At 45.4% G+C, this 17,681-nt stretch overlaps 1 protein-coding gene across 2 annotated transcripts in view; it reads right to left on the reverse strand.

Annotated features, from left to right (window-relative positions):
* Window positions 1-17,681, reverse strand: part of DOCK1 (dedicator of cytokinesis 1) — a 466,830-nt gene that overhangs the window by 66,257 nt on the left and 382,892 nt on the right. For both annotated transcript variants that reach the window (XM_073240131.1, XM_073240130.1), the window contains exons 33-34: window positions 10,128-10,276; window positions 151-236 (exon numbers count right to left, since the gene is read on the reverse strand). In XM_073240131.1, the coding sequence (XP_073096232.1) occupies window positions 151-236; window positions 10,128-10,276 (235 nt within the window). The remainder of the gene's footprint in view (window positions 1-150; window positions 237-10,127; window positions 10,277-17,681) is intronic.

Genomic DNA, 17,681 nt, shown 5'->3' on the forward strand with positions numbered 1-17,681 from the left:
AGAAAAAGAAACTTGTCTGAGGTGCAATTTAAAAATATTTTCCATTATTAACACATTTTAATTATTTCTGGGCTACAAAGTTCATTGTAGTCTAATTACAGTCTCTCTGTCTCTATTCTGACATAAGCCCCACTGTTAATCAACACTTACATTTTATCAAATAACACCTTGTACTGCTCGTCTCCTCTGCCTCCTTCCACTTCATGATCCAGCTTGGTGATGATCTCATTTTCAAACTATAATTAAACAGAGGAAGCGTAAATAATCAGCATGGTGGATATTTCGTTTTATGACGGAATGTCAACAGTACACAAGCTGACCAGAGATGATCACCACACAGTCACCCTACACCTCTGAAGCCGGATTTCACTAAAGAGTTGCCACCCCTGAGCCCCTGGGGACTTCTGATGACCCCCCTCCCCCTGTCACTGGGGGAATCTTTCATGTCCTTTCCTGGTTAATGGAGCGTAAACATGTGTATTCTGATAGCAGAAGCCAGAGGAAGACAAGGAAACCGGAGGAAAAAAAATCAAGGAGCAACGCTAAAAAAGCCCCAGGCTTCATCTCTACGAACAAGTAACACTGAAAATAGCTCGTGGGTTCCTAGAAATGAACAGATGGCTCTTTACTTGCCAGCAGAGTTCTCAGCAATCTGAAAACATCTGAGGGGCCACTTCACTGCCATCCCTTGATGGCTCCTCGTGAAGTATCTCACTGTGGTTGAAAAAAACACTATAAAAATAAGAGCGGAAATGTCTCTAAAAGACTAGCAGGCATCTCGAAAAGGTCCACCTCCAGGCCCTTCTTTGAACTCCCCAAAGCTTTTCCAGAGCACAGGGTTGGGACAGGATCCTTAGAATGAACTTGTCTCTCGGACACATGCTTTTGGAAAAACTAAATTCTGGAGAGGTGCAACTCTCCCAAGTGTTTTCACAGCAGCCGCACGAACCCTGTGGCTGATGGGGCCGCACAAAACCACCTCAACGATGGTGGGCATGCATCCCCGTCCTTCTTACCCAGTGCCACAGCTCTTGCAGGACTCGGAGCCACCTCAGTGCCGGGACTCAAGCCAGAGGCCCTGAGGCTTCCTGCTGGCTTGGGCCAGGGGGTAAGGAGGGGCTGTGAGCGTGTCAGCCTCTGCAGAGCTGGAGACAGCTGAATTCAAGGTTCAGAAAGCAAGCACACCATGGCACACGGGCAAGGGTGTCGGGGATTCCGGGATGATAATGTGCTCAGACACTGCTTTCCCAGCAACAATCCCCAAATGCCCTACTATTACCAAGAAGCCATAAGGATTTAAGCTGGGTGAAAGAAAGAATTTTCTTCTCTCTTGGTCATGTCGTGTCCCCAACCCCTAGAACAGTGGCTGGTGAGGGTGCTCTAGCGGGATGAAGGTGCTACATGCACGCCAATTACTGGACAGACTTGGTGTGAAATGTGAGCTGGGGAGGGCTTAGTGTGTCAGCAGAGGGGACTAGCAGGACGCCCAGACACGACCTGCTCTCCTGGCCATGCAAGCCAAGTGGTGAGCACACTCGTGCGTGTGCCTGATATGGGCACTGCCAGCTCCATCTATGGTGCTGGGGACTCAGTGGCAGTGGACTGTGGTCTCCCGTGAGGCAGAGGAGAGGGCCTCATGAGACCCAGGGAGGAGCTCAGAGAAAAGCAGGCAGAGACCTGCCTGACCTTGATGGGGACACGCCGCCTAACACAGCAATTCTCTCATGCTACAGATGAAACGAAGGTGTAAAACAGGACTGGAGAGAGGTATTGATTCTTGCTTGACATCAAGGACTCGGCAACATCACACAGACCTGGACATCATGAGTCCCTGCAGTTCCCTTTGTGATCCTCTCCACGAATAATGCCTTCCTTCTCACTGTTTGTTCTGAGTCGTTCAGAGAGTTTGAGAAACGGAGAGAGATGGTTCCACCGAACAAGAAAGAATGACTTGCTTTGTTTTATTGATCTTTAGTCTCATGAGAGTGACTTTTACTGTAAAGTAACAACCTTTCGAAACTGACCCACCATTATTCTGCTCTTTACAGACAATTCTGCAAAGGTGGTTCTTTTAGGGAGCTGATGCGATGGGGACAGGTTGCCGCTAGCGCGGAAGCTGGCATTTCCAGGCCATCCAATCTCCCAGAGGGTCCCATGATGGGACCACCAAAAACTAAGTGCCTGGTGAGTGCTAAGCCTTCAGAACAAATAATTGAGATACAAACGAAGCTAGATGTAATCAAACCACACAATTCAATTCCACGCCTGAGCACACAACAAGGAAGGCATACAGAATGCAGAAAAACACGCCTCATCCTAACAGGCAAAAAAGCACACAGGCTTTTGAAACTGCTCATCACTAGTTAATCAGAAGGTATTTGAACTTGGAGTGTATTTTATGGAAATGCCATGTTTTCTCTGCTTCCACATAAACCTAGCTGTCACAAACAAGGGCAATAAGGAAGCGCCAGCTCCTTAAGTATGCTGCTTATCAAATTTTGACTGATGAATTTAATGTTTTCTAAAATGAGTGGATGGATGATAAGCAAATCAGAAGAACACAGCTGATTCTAATTTTACTAACTTCTAGTCTAAACTAAGTAATTTGCACAAACACCTGGCAATCCTGTTCTGTTTCTCAGCAAGGATTCAATATCACAGATCCGCAGCTCGCCTCTGCTTCCAGGGTCTTCATTAGTTTTTACAGAATATACTAGAATCAATTTGCTAGTGTGCTTATGAACTGTTATCATAATCAGAATTAAATGGCCCTGTCCAAATAAACGGGAGGAAGTACATTTGCTCATAGAGCAGAGCTGGTTCGATAAAAATCATGTTTATTATCTTACTCATAAATGCATGCTATCTGGTAATTTGCAACAGGGTTCTCTATGGTTAGGATAAAATTAGCAAGGGTTTACTGTGTTGCTCAAAGGTGGCAGAGACTCACTCATGTGATAAGCAAAATCATTTTATTTTCCTGTCTTTTCTGAATCACCAATAGTACTACAAAAACACCCACAGGGTGTCCACCTTAAAATATTGACAGAGCATCTCTAAGCGCCAATACCTACGGCCTCATATAAATACAGGGCTTTGTGAAGGCTGCTGTTCAGATGAACTGGGTAAAGCAAGAGGGCTACTGACATCACTGGTAACTCAGCTGAGACAGGAACCCCTGCTCTCACCACTCACCACCACGGTTAGCCACAGGCTACTGGCTCTAATTTAAGAGACTGTGGAATGGAAGATCCCAGTACGGGCAATCCAAATGCCATTCCTACTTGGTTTGTAATGCATCCTTTTTGGTGGAGGTTAGATTTACTGATCTCTATAATGCATTTACAAATGGAGAAAAGCAGGCCTGCATTTTCCAGGAACACATTTACAGAAGGGATCTGGCATTACGCTAGAAGAAGAGAGGAGCTGGACCAGGATGGAAAGGTTTGCACAAATAACTCATCATGTTGATGAAATGCTTAGAGGTTATCAAGAGCAGGGTAAAGTCCGAAATCTAGGAACACGGTCTCCTGAGTTTGTTAGCAAAAGGTTATCTTTGGCCTGTGTACAGGTAATGCTTAGTGCACTTGTTCGCTGCCCTGCAGTGCACTGCTTCCTTCCATTACTCAGGGGGAAGTGCTTACACGATACCAGAGGCAGGACCACGGTTTGAGCCCACCCACCGGGATCCAAGAGCTTCAAAGAATCAGATCCTCTGCTTCTGAACTTCCAGGTGGAAATGGGCCAATACAGTGGCATTGCAGAACCATGTCCCTGCTCCGCAGCAGTGACAGGAGAGGCGGGCGAGAGAAAGTCGCTGACCTGTGTCTGTGTGGAACACATGGCCAGGAAGAAGGAGCTGGCATGGCTTGGGAGAGCAGCCTGGCTCTGCACCACCCCTGGGGCTCCATACTAACATGTGGCCACTCTAAAAGTAGCTGACCCCCACCACCCGCAGTCTCTCACTCACACTTTGATCCCTCTGCCCAGGCATGTTTTTAGGTGTACCGCATAACTCTTCTTGACCACTCTGCAGACCTACGTACACAATCTCTAGCACACAATATCCCAACTTCTAAAATCCCCACCTCCTTCTACATCCAATAGGTACGCTGCTCGCTGACCCTGAAGCTTCTATGAAATATCCAAAGACCTAGAGCCCTACAAGTCCCGCACAGGTGTAGCCTGGCTGGGGAACTGTCTGCTGCCTGGTGCACCCTGGGTGACTGCGGGCAGGTGCAGCTGCACCCCATTTCTACATCGTGCACACTGAGGCGTGACTCTGGGTTGTAGACAATGACGATGGGCTCCAGGAAATGCCCTCAGAGTGAGTCCTGTTTAATTTGGTTAAAAGCCATTTATGGGGGTTTGGGCATCTCTTTGCTGAAGGGCTTTGAATAACAGAATGCAATGTAATCAGAACTCGTGGAATGGAGGGTATTCGTTTCCATGATCTCTCAGACAGCTTTTAGGCCTGGGGTTCAATTAGATAATAGCCTAATTCTTGGGCACTGTATTTCCTTGTTAAGCATCCAACATAATAAAATCAAGTGTTATTTTGAAATTGAAGGCAAAAATAAGCAAACCAGCAAACAAAATCCCAAAGAAAGAAGAAGAAACATGATAAAATTGCCACCAAACATACTCACATTCATATTACAGTGCAAAATACACTGGCTTTCCCACTGAGTGGCAGAAGCTGCCCATTACCACAACTTGGGTTATTCAGTTATTTCCTTACAGTTACCAGTATGGGCAGGACGAAGAGATTATTCAAGCAGGAACCCAGAAATACAGACACAAGATTACTCATGTTCTAATATTGTTACAACTAAATGGGAATTTCTGGAAACTGTGGAGCATTTTACTGACCCTCACAAAGCTGACAGAAAGCAGCTCCATGACTGAAAATATTATTTTACTGCAGAGTCTCCTGCATTCCATTTTTATTAATGGTATGTAGCCCATACAGTCATTTGCTGCAATTCTCAGCTGTTAGTTCTATATTTTCCAAAGACATAACAAATGGAATTCTTTACAAAGGTGCCAGGAGAGAATTTAAAGGTATGCTTTCTCTTATGAAGCAAAACCCTGTGGGAAATTACTCATTTGGAGCAGGGGTCTTAGTGAGATGGAGGAGAGGTTCGTTTCAGGCATGGAAAAGGTTCCTATTGTGTCAACGTGGCTCACCAGGGCTATGTGGATGATACGAGAAGCACTAAGCCACTGATGCCTCCAAGCCCCTCTGTGCTGGCTCAGCAAATACTGAAATCTTCTCATGTAGGATTTCACCTCTGGAAAACATGAAGATTTCCCAAAGTCCTCAGTTTCAGTGCAAACATGCTACTCTGGGACTGGGAAAGGCACAAGTGGGCACAGGACAGTGAACCCACTAGCCAACTTTAAGGAGAGAGAGCAGAGGACATGTCCTCTGAGCCTAATGGACCACGGAAGCAGTAGAAGGGAACAATTTAGGAGTCTAGGTGGGGCATCCTAACTGTAAGAACCAGGGCAGCTAGCCAAGGGTGCCTGGAGTGCTGGAGGCGCTCAGAGGAAATGGAAGTGGGAGAAAGAAGAGAACAGGCTTTGCTGAGTGGAGACACAGAATGGCCACCTGGACAGGACAGAGAAATCACAGCGGCCACATAGACAGGGCTGATAATGGTGGGTGGCTGTTGTCATCAACGGCTGCCTTGGGCAGGGGGGCCCTGTGAGGGCACAGCTGGAGTGGACGTCAAGCTGAAGCCCCTGGGTGAACCCTTGCCTTCCTGCTGATGGGATGTCTGCAGTGCAAGCTCCAAGGGGGAAAGGGACAACCTCAGCAGAAGGTGCCACCCCTCCCTCACCACTACACCAACCACACAGAGGATGAACTGCCCAGTGGGCATCTGGAGATGGGAGGCAGTGTTGATTTCACAAACGTTACACACCACCAGTCTCTTGGAATGTCTTCCTTTCACTGGACCACTGACCCAGAGCGGTGCACACCAGCCCACAGGAAGCAGGGTGTCTTGTGGGTGGTAGGGATTTCTAGAAGCACTGAAGGCCACTTGACATATGTGGGCTTCCTTGTCTTTATACTTCTGCCCCATCCAAGCTCCTCTATCAGATCAGATCAACTTCCTCCTTGGCCTCAGTCCCTGCACAACATGTCCTCTTCTAGGGAGCTTCCGTGGGCATTAGAGAAAAAAATAAAGGGTGATATCCCCGCAGAAAAGGAAATGGACCTTTTCCAAATTCCAAACAGATTAACAGAGAGACTTCTTTCACTAGCAATCTTTGCAGAGCATCTGTATCACTTGTGACACAGACTACCCAGTGCACATGGTATCAGGCTGACTTGAGGCGCTGCCCACAATTCTGGAAAGAGTTCCTGGGCCACCAGGAGGGCAAAGCATGTGGACCAATTAATTCCATGCCACCCATCCCACAAGCAGGTAGCCCATTTGACACTCGGGCCCTGGATAGGCTGGACTGGTAACACAGGACAAGGACACACCTATTCTGAAAGAAGACTCATGCTCTTTCTTGCAAAAGTGGGGACCTGGAAAGAAACAGACTCTTGGGAAGGGTGTGGACAAGAACATTCTAGAGAAATGCTTCCTCGGCAGCCAAGGAGCACAGGAGAAGCAACGCTGGGGACTGCAGGCAGCTGATCTGCAAGACATGCTGCTGAAATTCCAATACTGGCCTGATGCAGTTAAATCCTGAGTAAAATTGCAGGTTTTTCTCCTGAATCCAGCGGGCCCCCCTCTCTGCTCCAACTGAAAGAACAGAGCACAGCCTGGACATGGTGTATTTCCCAAATAGCGTATCAACCACCCCACTCAGATAAACCTTAAAAAAAAAAAAGCTACATCCCAGGTTCAAAGCACTGAAGTTCTGTGGAAATGAGAACAGCGTACTGTCTTCCCCTCACTCCATTAGGTTTGCACATCTGCTATCAAAGTGCAGCCAATTTAAGCCCTTGTTGATGTGACTAATAAGGTTAGGTAATTGGATTGGTGGCAGATTAGTTAAAGAGCAGCCAGCCAGCCCTGTCCTAGAGATCCCTGGGATGCAGGCAGGGCAGCTGCACACAGCTGTTCTGTGCATGTGCCAGTCACTACCAAGGGACCACCAGCAAGAGTAGATGGTGGGCCCACCGCTTCAACAGAGTGGCAGGGTAGGGGCTGAACTGATGAGAACAGAAAGGAGTCAGAGAAGACAGAGCAGGCCCAGAGGCAAGCAGTGGTCCCAGAGAGCCCTGGGCCAAGGGCCGGGAGGAGCACAGGGGCTGAGATGGGCAGAGGAAGGACTGGCAGTCCCTGTGAGCAGCCACACAGGCCCACAGAGCAAGCATGGCAGGGCCAGTGCAGCCAGACCCCACCCAGGACGCCAAGCGACAAGAGGCCTGGCCAACATGGGGACAATGAGGAAGCAGGTCTGGGAAGGGTGACCTTCTACCCAGGAGGCTGAGATAGGCCAAGAGAAAAAAATAAAGGATGATATCCCAGCAGAAAAGGAAATGGACCTTTTCTAAATTCCAAACAGATTAACAGAGAGACTTCTTTCACTAGCTTTGTTTTTTTTTGGGCCTTTATTTGAAAAACCCTTGGTGAGTCCCACCACTTGTCTATGAAGGGACAAGCAGGAGACAACACAGACGAATGAAGGGCCAGTGAATACCAGTCAAAAAATGCAAGTAGCTGGGCATGCTCAGCCTGACTGAGTTCTGGGGACCTGCATCTCCCTGCCTATGCTTTCACTGGCCTGCACTCCCTGGGGGCACAGTATATGGCAGTGCAATTGCAAAACAGAAGTCAGTTTAGTTTTCTGGAAAGATGTCCCTGGTAGTGAAAATTCTGAAGTCAGCCCGGGAGCAAACGGCCGGGAATAGAGGCAAAACCGCCATGGTTCTCATTAGCTTTGTGCCACTCACAGACAGACCTAAGAGCCTGTGAGCCCCAGAAAAGGAAGCACCTGCTCAGAAGACTGTCTTAAGATACATTAAAGTTCTAGCAAGACAGGAATGAGGTAAAAAGAAGGGCCGACAGAAGAACACTCAAAGCTGACCTCTCGTTCGCCTCTTTACTCCAACTGCCCTTGACCTTATTTTGACACAAAACTGCTTAAAACAATGACAAGTGACCATGTTTGAAAGGTCTTTGATCTTAGTTTCCTGGGCTAGTAACATTTATCTATATAAATTCATTTTTCTCCTTTACCTGATTCTTTAATTGAATAGCATTTTTTTTCATAAGGTCCATCTTTGAAGACTGATTTATATACAATTCAAAATGTCAGATGTATTTTCAGCCTAGGAAAAAGCATTTTAAATTACAATTCCTAGTTCTGGTGAGGTAGTAATGAGACTGGACCACGATGTGGTGCCAGCGGCAGTGGAGATGGGTCAGATCTTAGGGCAACGGCATAAAAAATTTGGCAATGCTGTCAAAAGCTCTAAAAATATTTTGCATCAGCAATTCCATTTTGAAGAATGTATACCAGGAAAACATTCACAAGAAAGTCAGGCTATATGCATGAGCATGTTCACTGCACAATGATAGTAGTACAAAATAACAGTAGTAATAAGAGTAGGAAGAAAAATCTGTAGACAACCTATATGCTCAACTAAAGGGGATAGGTAAGAAAAGACTAACCGACTCATTTTCTGAAATGTTATACGATCAGCAAAATCATGGTTATTACATTTTAATCAGGGAAAATGTCTTTGACATATCGTCCAACAAAAGGTACAACAAAAAACACGGGCAACCTTTACAACATCACATTACATATGTACAAAAACAGAGAGAGGGCCAGAGAAACAAAAACAGCTGTTCTTTTAAGATAGTCTCTATAATTTTTTAAATAAATAAATGTTAGGAAACCCTCCTCCCGTTTGGGAAGAGAGAGAGGGAGGGAGGGAGGGAAGGAAGGAAGGAACAAATGAAGGAGTGAAGGAATGAAGGAAGGGCTTCATGAGTTTATTTTATTCACTTCTCATAACATCCCTTTCAAGTAGATTCTACCAATGTTACAGCTCTGAACCGCTGCGAATCATGGTCTGCCTGACTTCCGTATCTGGACTCAACTCTTATTCACAGAGCAGGGGTTCTTTTAGCTTTGTGTCTGTTTTTGTTCTAGAGATAGCAACATTATTATTCTTCATGGCTATTACCTTCATGCAGTAATGGTGAAGACTGACCAATGGAAACCTAGAAACTATTCAAAGCTCCTTTAAACTACAAAGCACAAAGGTAGGGAAGGAAAATCTACTCTTTCAAATAACAGATCCCACTAAAACCACACTGCCGTGATTGATACAGTTTTGCTTTCTCTTCAATGTAGGAATTTTCTTCAAAATCCCTCAAAGACCTACATAAAACAAATATTGCCTTACTTGAAATACTGTAGTACTTTAACAATGGTTGCGCTGTGTAGAAAAATCCCTATCGTTTGGGTTCTTTTCCTGCCTCCTGCAAAAAGCATGTGGCCAAACCAGTAGCACACTAGGCAGAAACCCACGGTGTTCCTGCTTGGGGGCGTGTGCCCCCCACGAGCACTGAAAAGGTCAACATTGTGCTTACGTTCAGGGAGTCCAGGGAAGGAGACTTTGCTCTTCTCAAACATAAATCAGATCCTGCTCCTCCTGGTGCTAAAGCATGTTTGGAGCACTTTACATACTTTCTCTGAGGCATTCTCATCAGTTCCACTGCACAAGTAAAAAGATCGAGCCACACATTTCAAAGACTAGAAAGCAAAGCATTTAGACTTTACGATAACATGAATCGGCAATAAGCAGCCAGGCCCAGAGAACACAGTAGCATCCGACTACATGCTCCAGGACTGCTCGTACCAAGGAGGGCGAAGAAGAGACTTTTATCCAAGGTTTGATGTGTAAGGCAATCCAGATAAAAGTTAATAAGGAAAAGCCAAAAACAAAACAAAATTCCCTTAAAGATGAGTGAAGGATGATAGCCTTCTTTAAAAAGGAAAAGTCCTTGGATTTTTATCTCTTAGGCTATTGAGAATTATGTTTTCCATATGCAACATCTTTAGCTCTAGAACCACCTAAAAGTCTTTTTCATGGTTTTCAGTCTTGTGGTCCGTCTTCTCCACTTACCGCACACCTATGTCCTTACCATCTGGAAGCTTCGGGTGGAGTGGAATTCGCACTGCATCATATCAAAGAAGATGGGGAGGGTAGCTTTGCGCAGCTCCGTCTCAGGGATCAGTGTCATTTCTAATATTGGACCAACCATTTCTGGAATGAACTTTATCTTGTGTTGACCTTGAATAAAGAAATGTATTATTCAGAAATAAAACAATAACTCTAAAATGGGCTTTCATGGACAAAACAGAACACAGAACACTGTGAGTCTGAATGTTAGGCTCTTGGTAACATGCATCCGTTTCTTATTTGCAGGCATTTTGAATGTGTCCAGGCTTTAGCATAAGAAGCGAACTATATTCTAAATGTCCTAAGTGAAACCATTAAAAAATCCATCCAATATAAGGCCTGTAGCCATGACTTCTCTGTTACGGAAGGTAAATAAATGTCTTTGTTTCACAAACAGGCAATTACACCACACAGAGCAAAGCCATGAGTGGCTAACAGGTACCCAGTTTTGGACAGACATGGGCTGGGAGATGGAACACGTGGTGTCTCAGTTTTAGACAATGAACAAGAGTTGGCAAAGCAAGGGAGTAGAGTTCATGGTCTCTTGGGTCCTCTGTGTCTCTCCAACAGCTGAGGGAGAAGAACATGCTTTTTGGAACCTTTGTTCTAAATATATAGGGTATCGTAATTCTGAACTGTGTGCCCCAGAAAGTAGACTGGATTCTTGCAGGCACTAAACCTTGTTTTTTTCCTTTCTATTTCAATTATTTTCTTTTCCTGAAGTCTTGGTGTCCCACCTTTCGAGGCCTCTGCCTTTCATTCAGATGCTGCCAACTCAGAGTCTCCTTCACCCATGTTTTGCTGCCACCATGTCCCACCCCTGCAGTGGCCTCCATACCCTTGGGGTGTGCTGGTTCTAAGTCCCTGCGGGCGGGAGCGACGTGGGTGAGCTTACAGAGAGTCCAAAATGGACAGGAAAGATCTGGGGGAAGGCGGAGGGAAGATCGACAGCAACCCCCTCCCTATTTCACTACCTGGATGGAGCTGCTGGAAAACTCATTTCTAAAAAAGTGGGGAGAGTGCCTTCTCTAAGGTGATACGGTTACATTTAAATATAGGTCCCATCAAGAAAGCAGTCTTTTAATAATGCTTCCCTCCTGTCTTATATTTCAAGAATCTTGATTTGATTTCATTTCACCCCATTATAATTTCTATCATTTCATTTCCAACACAGAATAGAAGGCACAAGAATTAAATGCTTGAGTGGATTATTGTGAAATTTTGTTATTAACACCAGCAATTTATTCAGTTAATTGATCCTACTAACATTTTTATACAACCAGGAAATGGAATGGATGCTAAAGAATTTCGTTTTCTTCAAATCTCAGATCATACACATTTTTGAAAAACAATCATTAAACAAATTTGACTATTACAAATAACTATACTTAACAAAATACACAATCCTCATAAATAATACATTTCTAAAATTTGTAAGGGTGCACAAACACACCAGTAAAATATTCGGTAAGGAACCTGAATATAATTAAAAATCTTACTTTGAAGTTTTACTATATGAGCAAAAGTGTTTTTGACCAAGGCTATAATACAATTCTCATTAACTTCCCAAATGCTTAATATTTCTGAAAGGCATGTAAGTACTGCAAAGCATTCTCTTAAAAATGCTGTTACATTCAGCCTCTCAGGTGACACTTTTCTTATATTATGCTTAAAAATGTCAGAGCCAGTGTTTCAGAAAACAGATGACAGTGACAGCGAGTTGTTCATCAACCACAACGGAGTGTCACTGAGTGCCCTGTCTGTCACCGACAGCTCTGTGCCAAGCAGGAGGGACATTAAAACAGTAACAAGTGGTTGCAGGTGCAGGGATTGGGAAGTAAGTTATAAAAATGATGGCTTCCTAATCTCCGATGATCACTTCTCCCATTAATACAGAAACTGTTGGCCCGAGGCCGGCATGGAGCTCTACTTCTAGTGACATCCCTGGAGATTTAACCTTTGCAAAGGAATGGTCCTCAAGGTGACCCAGGGCTGGATGGCTCTCCACTATTCATCTTTTTTTTTGACATTTGCATTATGGATTTCCCCTGGAGCATATCTTGCTCAAATTTAATGATGAACCCTGGTTTGGAATCAATGAAAATCAAGGTGACTCTGCAGTGTAGACTTCCAGGAAAAGAGGACTCTAGTTTTTTTTTTTTTTTTTCTTCTTTTGAGACAAAGGAAGAACTGGCTTATGACTGGATCACAGTGGGAACGTTTCACCTCCAGTCACCTTGCCAGTCCCCTGGTTACCACTCCCTAATTGTTCAAACCCCCCCGGGAGTCCTTCTAGTTCACACAAGCTGGAGCCTCTCCTCGGGAAACCAAACTGCGCCCTTTTGGGGAAGCTGGATCCCCATCAGCATCCTCTCCCTGGGCATTCGGACGATCGCTTTACAGTCACAAACCCTCAGAAATCTGGGACATTTTAAACTGTGTCTTACCCCAGGAAATCTTCCACACAAGGGTAGACACAGCAAAAGTTTCCATTATTCAGCCAGGCTGATGAGGCCTGACTGTGTAAGGGTTTTAATGAAAAGCACACAGTTTGTTCAGTCCTCCCAATTAACCACGAAGGGAATCCCTGCTTGAAAAAGTATCCCAGCCTGAACCCGGCCCCCAAAGAGATCTTGCTGCGCGCCCATTTGTTGCGGCCACATTAGCTGCGCTGTGCCGGTTCCAGTGCTCTGTATGTAATAAACAAAATGTAAATTGAGTGACAGTGAGATGGGGCGCTCCAGGAGGCTGCGGCACGGAGCACGCTTTGATAAATAACTGAAAAGCTGGGTAAATAAGCACATCCCTATACCACCTTTTTGTAGAAGAGAGAGACTGCTTTTCATTTCTCCTTTCAGACTCAAAATATGACAGGTTTTGGAGGGAAAAAAAAAAAACCCAACACACTGCTCTGTCCCACGGGGCCGGGCTGTGTTTGCACTTGCATTAAATTGAGCAAAACAGACCCCAGATCCTTGCTCTGAAGCTGTGCTTAGAGGTGAGATCTCAGACACTCATCTCAATGTAGCACACACATTATTGGAAAGACTCAAGGAAGAAATAGTGTCATGGAGCATTTGGCTTGTTAAAATAAATATCAAATGGAGACCAGCTTTGAAAATTCCCTGAGCACACAAAACCAGTTTAGTCATACAAATAAAGCTTAATTTAGCTTATTCTCTGCAAGGCTAACTTGACCTGGGTCATTTCTTGTGGAATGCCTCTGGAAATCCTAAGCACAACTTAAAACCGTTTTCCAAGGCTGATATAAGGTAACCACGGACCAATTCCCTATCACTTGAAAAAATTCTAATAATGCCACCAATCACCATGAAGAAATAACACTGGCTGCCTCCCCAGTGCACAGCTGTTCATGACGACACGCCCCTGAGCTTCCTTCTAGACTGTGGCCTGAGAGTTCCTGGCTCACAAACTGTCTTTGGGGCGTGTGCTGTGTACACTTCTCCTAATTACTACTTCAGTGACTCACTGGTGTTACTTCTGTTATTGGTGAACTTCTGAAAGGCTCACGGCCTGATTGAGTGATAGGTGACTAATTGTAAGATGATAAATCTGTCTCACTTTTATTTATATTTTCTCGGCAGAGTTGCCAGATCAGCCTGCCAACATGTTCCCAAACCTGAGCCCATTAAAGAAAAAAAAGCTGTGTATAAAATAGGTTGTGTCCATCCTGGGAACCTGCGAGGTGCTGTCATAAACCGCTAGAGTGGCAGCCTCAGCAACGACATTCCTGAGCCATCCCAACACCTGAGATCCGCAGCAGCAGAGCCAGGCCGCCTGAGACCACCCCACTGAGGTATTCTTGGCTACTTTGAGGGGCTGCTTGGGGTTGAGCCTATGGGCAGCTGATACTTTTATTAATTTTTTAAATTAAAAAATAGTAATTTAATTTTTTCACAAGTAAGGAACCTAGTCAAGTTGGTTGATGGCTCTTACTGTTCCCAGGTGCATGCCCTTCATCGACCATGGTTTACCTTTGACCTCTTGGCTGCTTCTCATGCCAAGAGTTCACCTTCCTGGCTAAGAAGCTGTGTAACAGATCTTATGCATTAATCACCATATTCAAATCAGCAACTGACAGGATGAAATGGGACATTTGCTCTATTAACTGCATCCTTTATGTTGCAAATCAAATGTTTCCATTGCCTGACTCAGCCTATTGGGAGCATCATGACAGGTACTGTCGACAGAACCAATGACTCCAAACTAGATTTAAAGATCTGATTGACCCCAAAGGGTGCACCCTCAGACGGTCAGGCCGTCACAAGGGCCTGGAGGTGGCGTCACAGAGAAGCTTCCACCTCGCTGGGGCCCGTCTCACCTGCCTCACAGCAATCTTGGAAACTGACAGATTGAAATGGAGCCAGTTCCAAATGGTAGACAGTCTCAGGGGCTACAGAGCTGGCTATAAAGATTTTTATAAAAATAATTAAAAGAAAACCAAAAAGGCAAGAGCGCCCATCAGTCAGGCCAGCTGAGGTCTCAGATGAGTTTTGGAGGCTCCATGCCTAGCAGGGACCCTTCGGTGGAGAGGCCACAGGGTGGGGGTGGGGGTGGGGGAGGTGCACTAAGGGGCCAGGAAGAGTTGGGCAGCAGCTATTTATCAAGCAAGAAAGAAGCATTTTAATATGTTAGTGATCAGCCTGAATTATGTTCCCAGGTGGATGTCTCCGGTTATCCTAAGTGATGCAAAAATTATTACCAAGCCATTTCAGAATGAAGCACTGCCATTTGAAAACACACTGTCCTTTTTGGGGAATACACAACTCACAGTTTGTACTTCAGAGGTGAGACTGAACAACACCTAAAAATGTGTTGCCCCTCTCTTAGGAAGGGCCAGGGTGAAAGCTGGCCTCAGAGAGGACCGTGCGCAGAGCAGCAGGCTCAGGTGAGGGCTAGCCACGGCACGTGGAGCTCACGTCACCCTCACCTAGGATGCTGGAGCCTGGGAAAGCGCTGGACTCTCTCTTGTCCAGCAGAGAACAACTCCCTTCACGTCCTCTCTCTGAGCCTCCCTTCCTGCCCTTTCCTGCCCCTTCTCTAGTGGGGCTGTATTCAGTCCCTTCCTGTTGTGTCCTGAAATGACAGGGTTGCCAGGACAAATGAGACATTCACCTGTCAGTATGATCAATAAGAATGAATCACGAATGGCCTTCTCCCTGGTCTAGAAACCTTCGATTTCATTACTGAGACCACCATAAATATATATAGGTGTATATATGTATATATACACACACATATACACACACATATATATATATTAATATATATAATAAATAAAAACACATACATGTGAAATGATTGAGCTTTGGGATTGGAAGTCTCTTAAAAAAATCTCAGTCCAACCTCTTTATCTTACAAATACAGATGGAAGCCCAGAAAGACTGGGTCACATGACTGAGGCCATAGCCAGGCAGGGGCAAGGTGGGATGAGACCACAGAGGGGCCGATGAAGTCCCTTCACTCAGAGCGTGGACTCATCCCAGGGAAGGCAGGAAGGCCAGAGACAGGGCAGTGCCTAGAAGGTTCTGGGCTGGAGATGGAGCAAGCCCTTTGATGGCCAAGAGCCAGTGCTCAGGTTCTGGGCACTGGAACTGCTGCAGCCAAGTCCCTGGTAATGAACGAGCACAGTTTCCTTACCGGGTCCTCAGCTGCCCCAGGACTGTTACCCGAACAGCATGCAGCTTCTGCTTCCACAGAGAGCAAAGCAGATGGAGCCATTCCGGCCAGCAATTCATCCGCACCTGGGAGCTTCTGCACTGGATTTTTACTCCTGAGAACCCAGCTGGCGCCTCGTGTCAAACCAAGCTTCTTGATTTCCGTGTTGTTAGTGTTATCCATTGAGCACCTTAAAGTCTTTTTTCCCCCCCAAAGTGTTCTGCATTTATTTGTCTCTGTAAAGACTCATTTGAAAAAGACTCCATCCTTTGTATAAACAAAGACTATCTGAAAATTGTAATTTTCCCTAGAGAGGTGACAAAGCCTTCCTGTACACATGTTTGCTGACATCCGGGAACTCAGAAATATCAGGAGTCAAATCCTCTGAGGAAATCTGGCTACAGCTGAAAGCAGGCGGCCATGAACTTGCTAATCAAAAAACCAAATTGCAGGAGTGGCCCTCAAAACCCTGCCTCTACTTGCTGTAAGGGTCCTCAGGAGCGTGACGGAGTCCAGTTTCATCCTTCATCAAAAACCACATTTAGTTTTTATCGCCTTGTTTTATTCTGCCCAGAACTAAAGGCCCGTGAGGACACCTTCTTAGCCACGCTCTCCTGCCACTACTCACAGAGATCAGGAACCGATTCAAGAAGCAAGCAGGTTGGGATGCAACGAAGCCGTCCCAGCCCTGGGGTAACTAGAGAGAGAAGCAGACAGATGCCTGCCGCCTTGCACAGGGGAGTAGAGTCCCTGGAGGCGGCGAGAGCAGAGGCCTCTCACAAAAGCCACTATAAAGCTTCGTGGGCCAGCCTGCGGGAAGGAAGGAGCACCCAAGCGATGCGAGAGAAGCCTTGCTCAGGCCCGTCCGTGGTGCTGGAGAAAGATGCCCAGGACACTGCGGCACAATGCCAGCTGAGGGAGAGGACAGGGGCCAGGAAGAGCTTGATCTCAACTAGGAGAGTGGCCAGGTTCACGGAGGCCACATTAAAGATGGTGAGAGAATATCGAATTACCATCAGATTATTTATTTCTATAAGGTGGTGACCTACAGAACCACATGGCATAGCGACAAACATTTTCATAGAGAATTCTGTGTCACTTTAATTAATATATGAATAAAGTTGTATTAATTATGTTATCTTTTGTTCTTCTCCTTTTCTTATTTATTGTGGTTAAGATGAGAAACTTAAGATGAGAACTACCATCTTACCAAACTTTTAAACAAGACAGGAGTTAAAACCCTAGGGGTCACGGTGTGCAGCAGACCTCTAGGAACTACTCGTCCTGCATGGCTGAACCCTGACTCTCCGACCAGCATGTGCTTGCCAAATTCTTCCCTGCCCCCAACCCCTGCACCTGGCGGCCACCATTCCACTCTCTACCTCTATGCGTCTGACTCCTTCAGATACCTGGAATCATGCAGTATTTGTCTCTATGACTGACTTATTTTAGTTAGCAGAATATTTCCCAGGTTATTCCATGTTTTTGCATATGCAGGATTTCTTTTTTTAAAGGCTGAATAACATTTCATTGCATATATATGTAGACTCTATATTTTCTTTATCCACTTATCCATCAATGGACATTTAGATGGTTTCCATATCTTGGCTATTGTAAATAATGCTGCAAGGAGCATGGGAGTGAAGATATGTCATCGAGAACCTAATTTCAATTCATTTGGATATAGACCCAGGATTGAGATGGCTGGATCATACGGTAGTTCTCAAATTTTTAATTTTCTGGAGGAAACGCCATACTGCTTTCCTAAATGGATGTATCATTTTACATTCCCACCAACCCTGTAAAACTCTTCAGCTTTCTCCATATCCTTGCCAAC

Source organism: Manis javanica, chromosome 7 (genome assembly GCF_040802235.1).
Source record: "Manis javanica isolate MJ-LG chromosome 7, MJ_LKY, whole genome shotgun sequence".
In the NCBI taxonomy this organism is placed as follows: domain Eukaryota; kingdom Metazoa; phylum Chordata; class Mammalia; order Pholidota; family Manidae; genus Manis; species Manis javanica.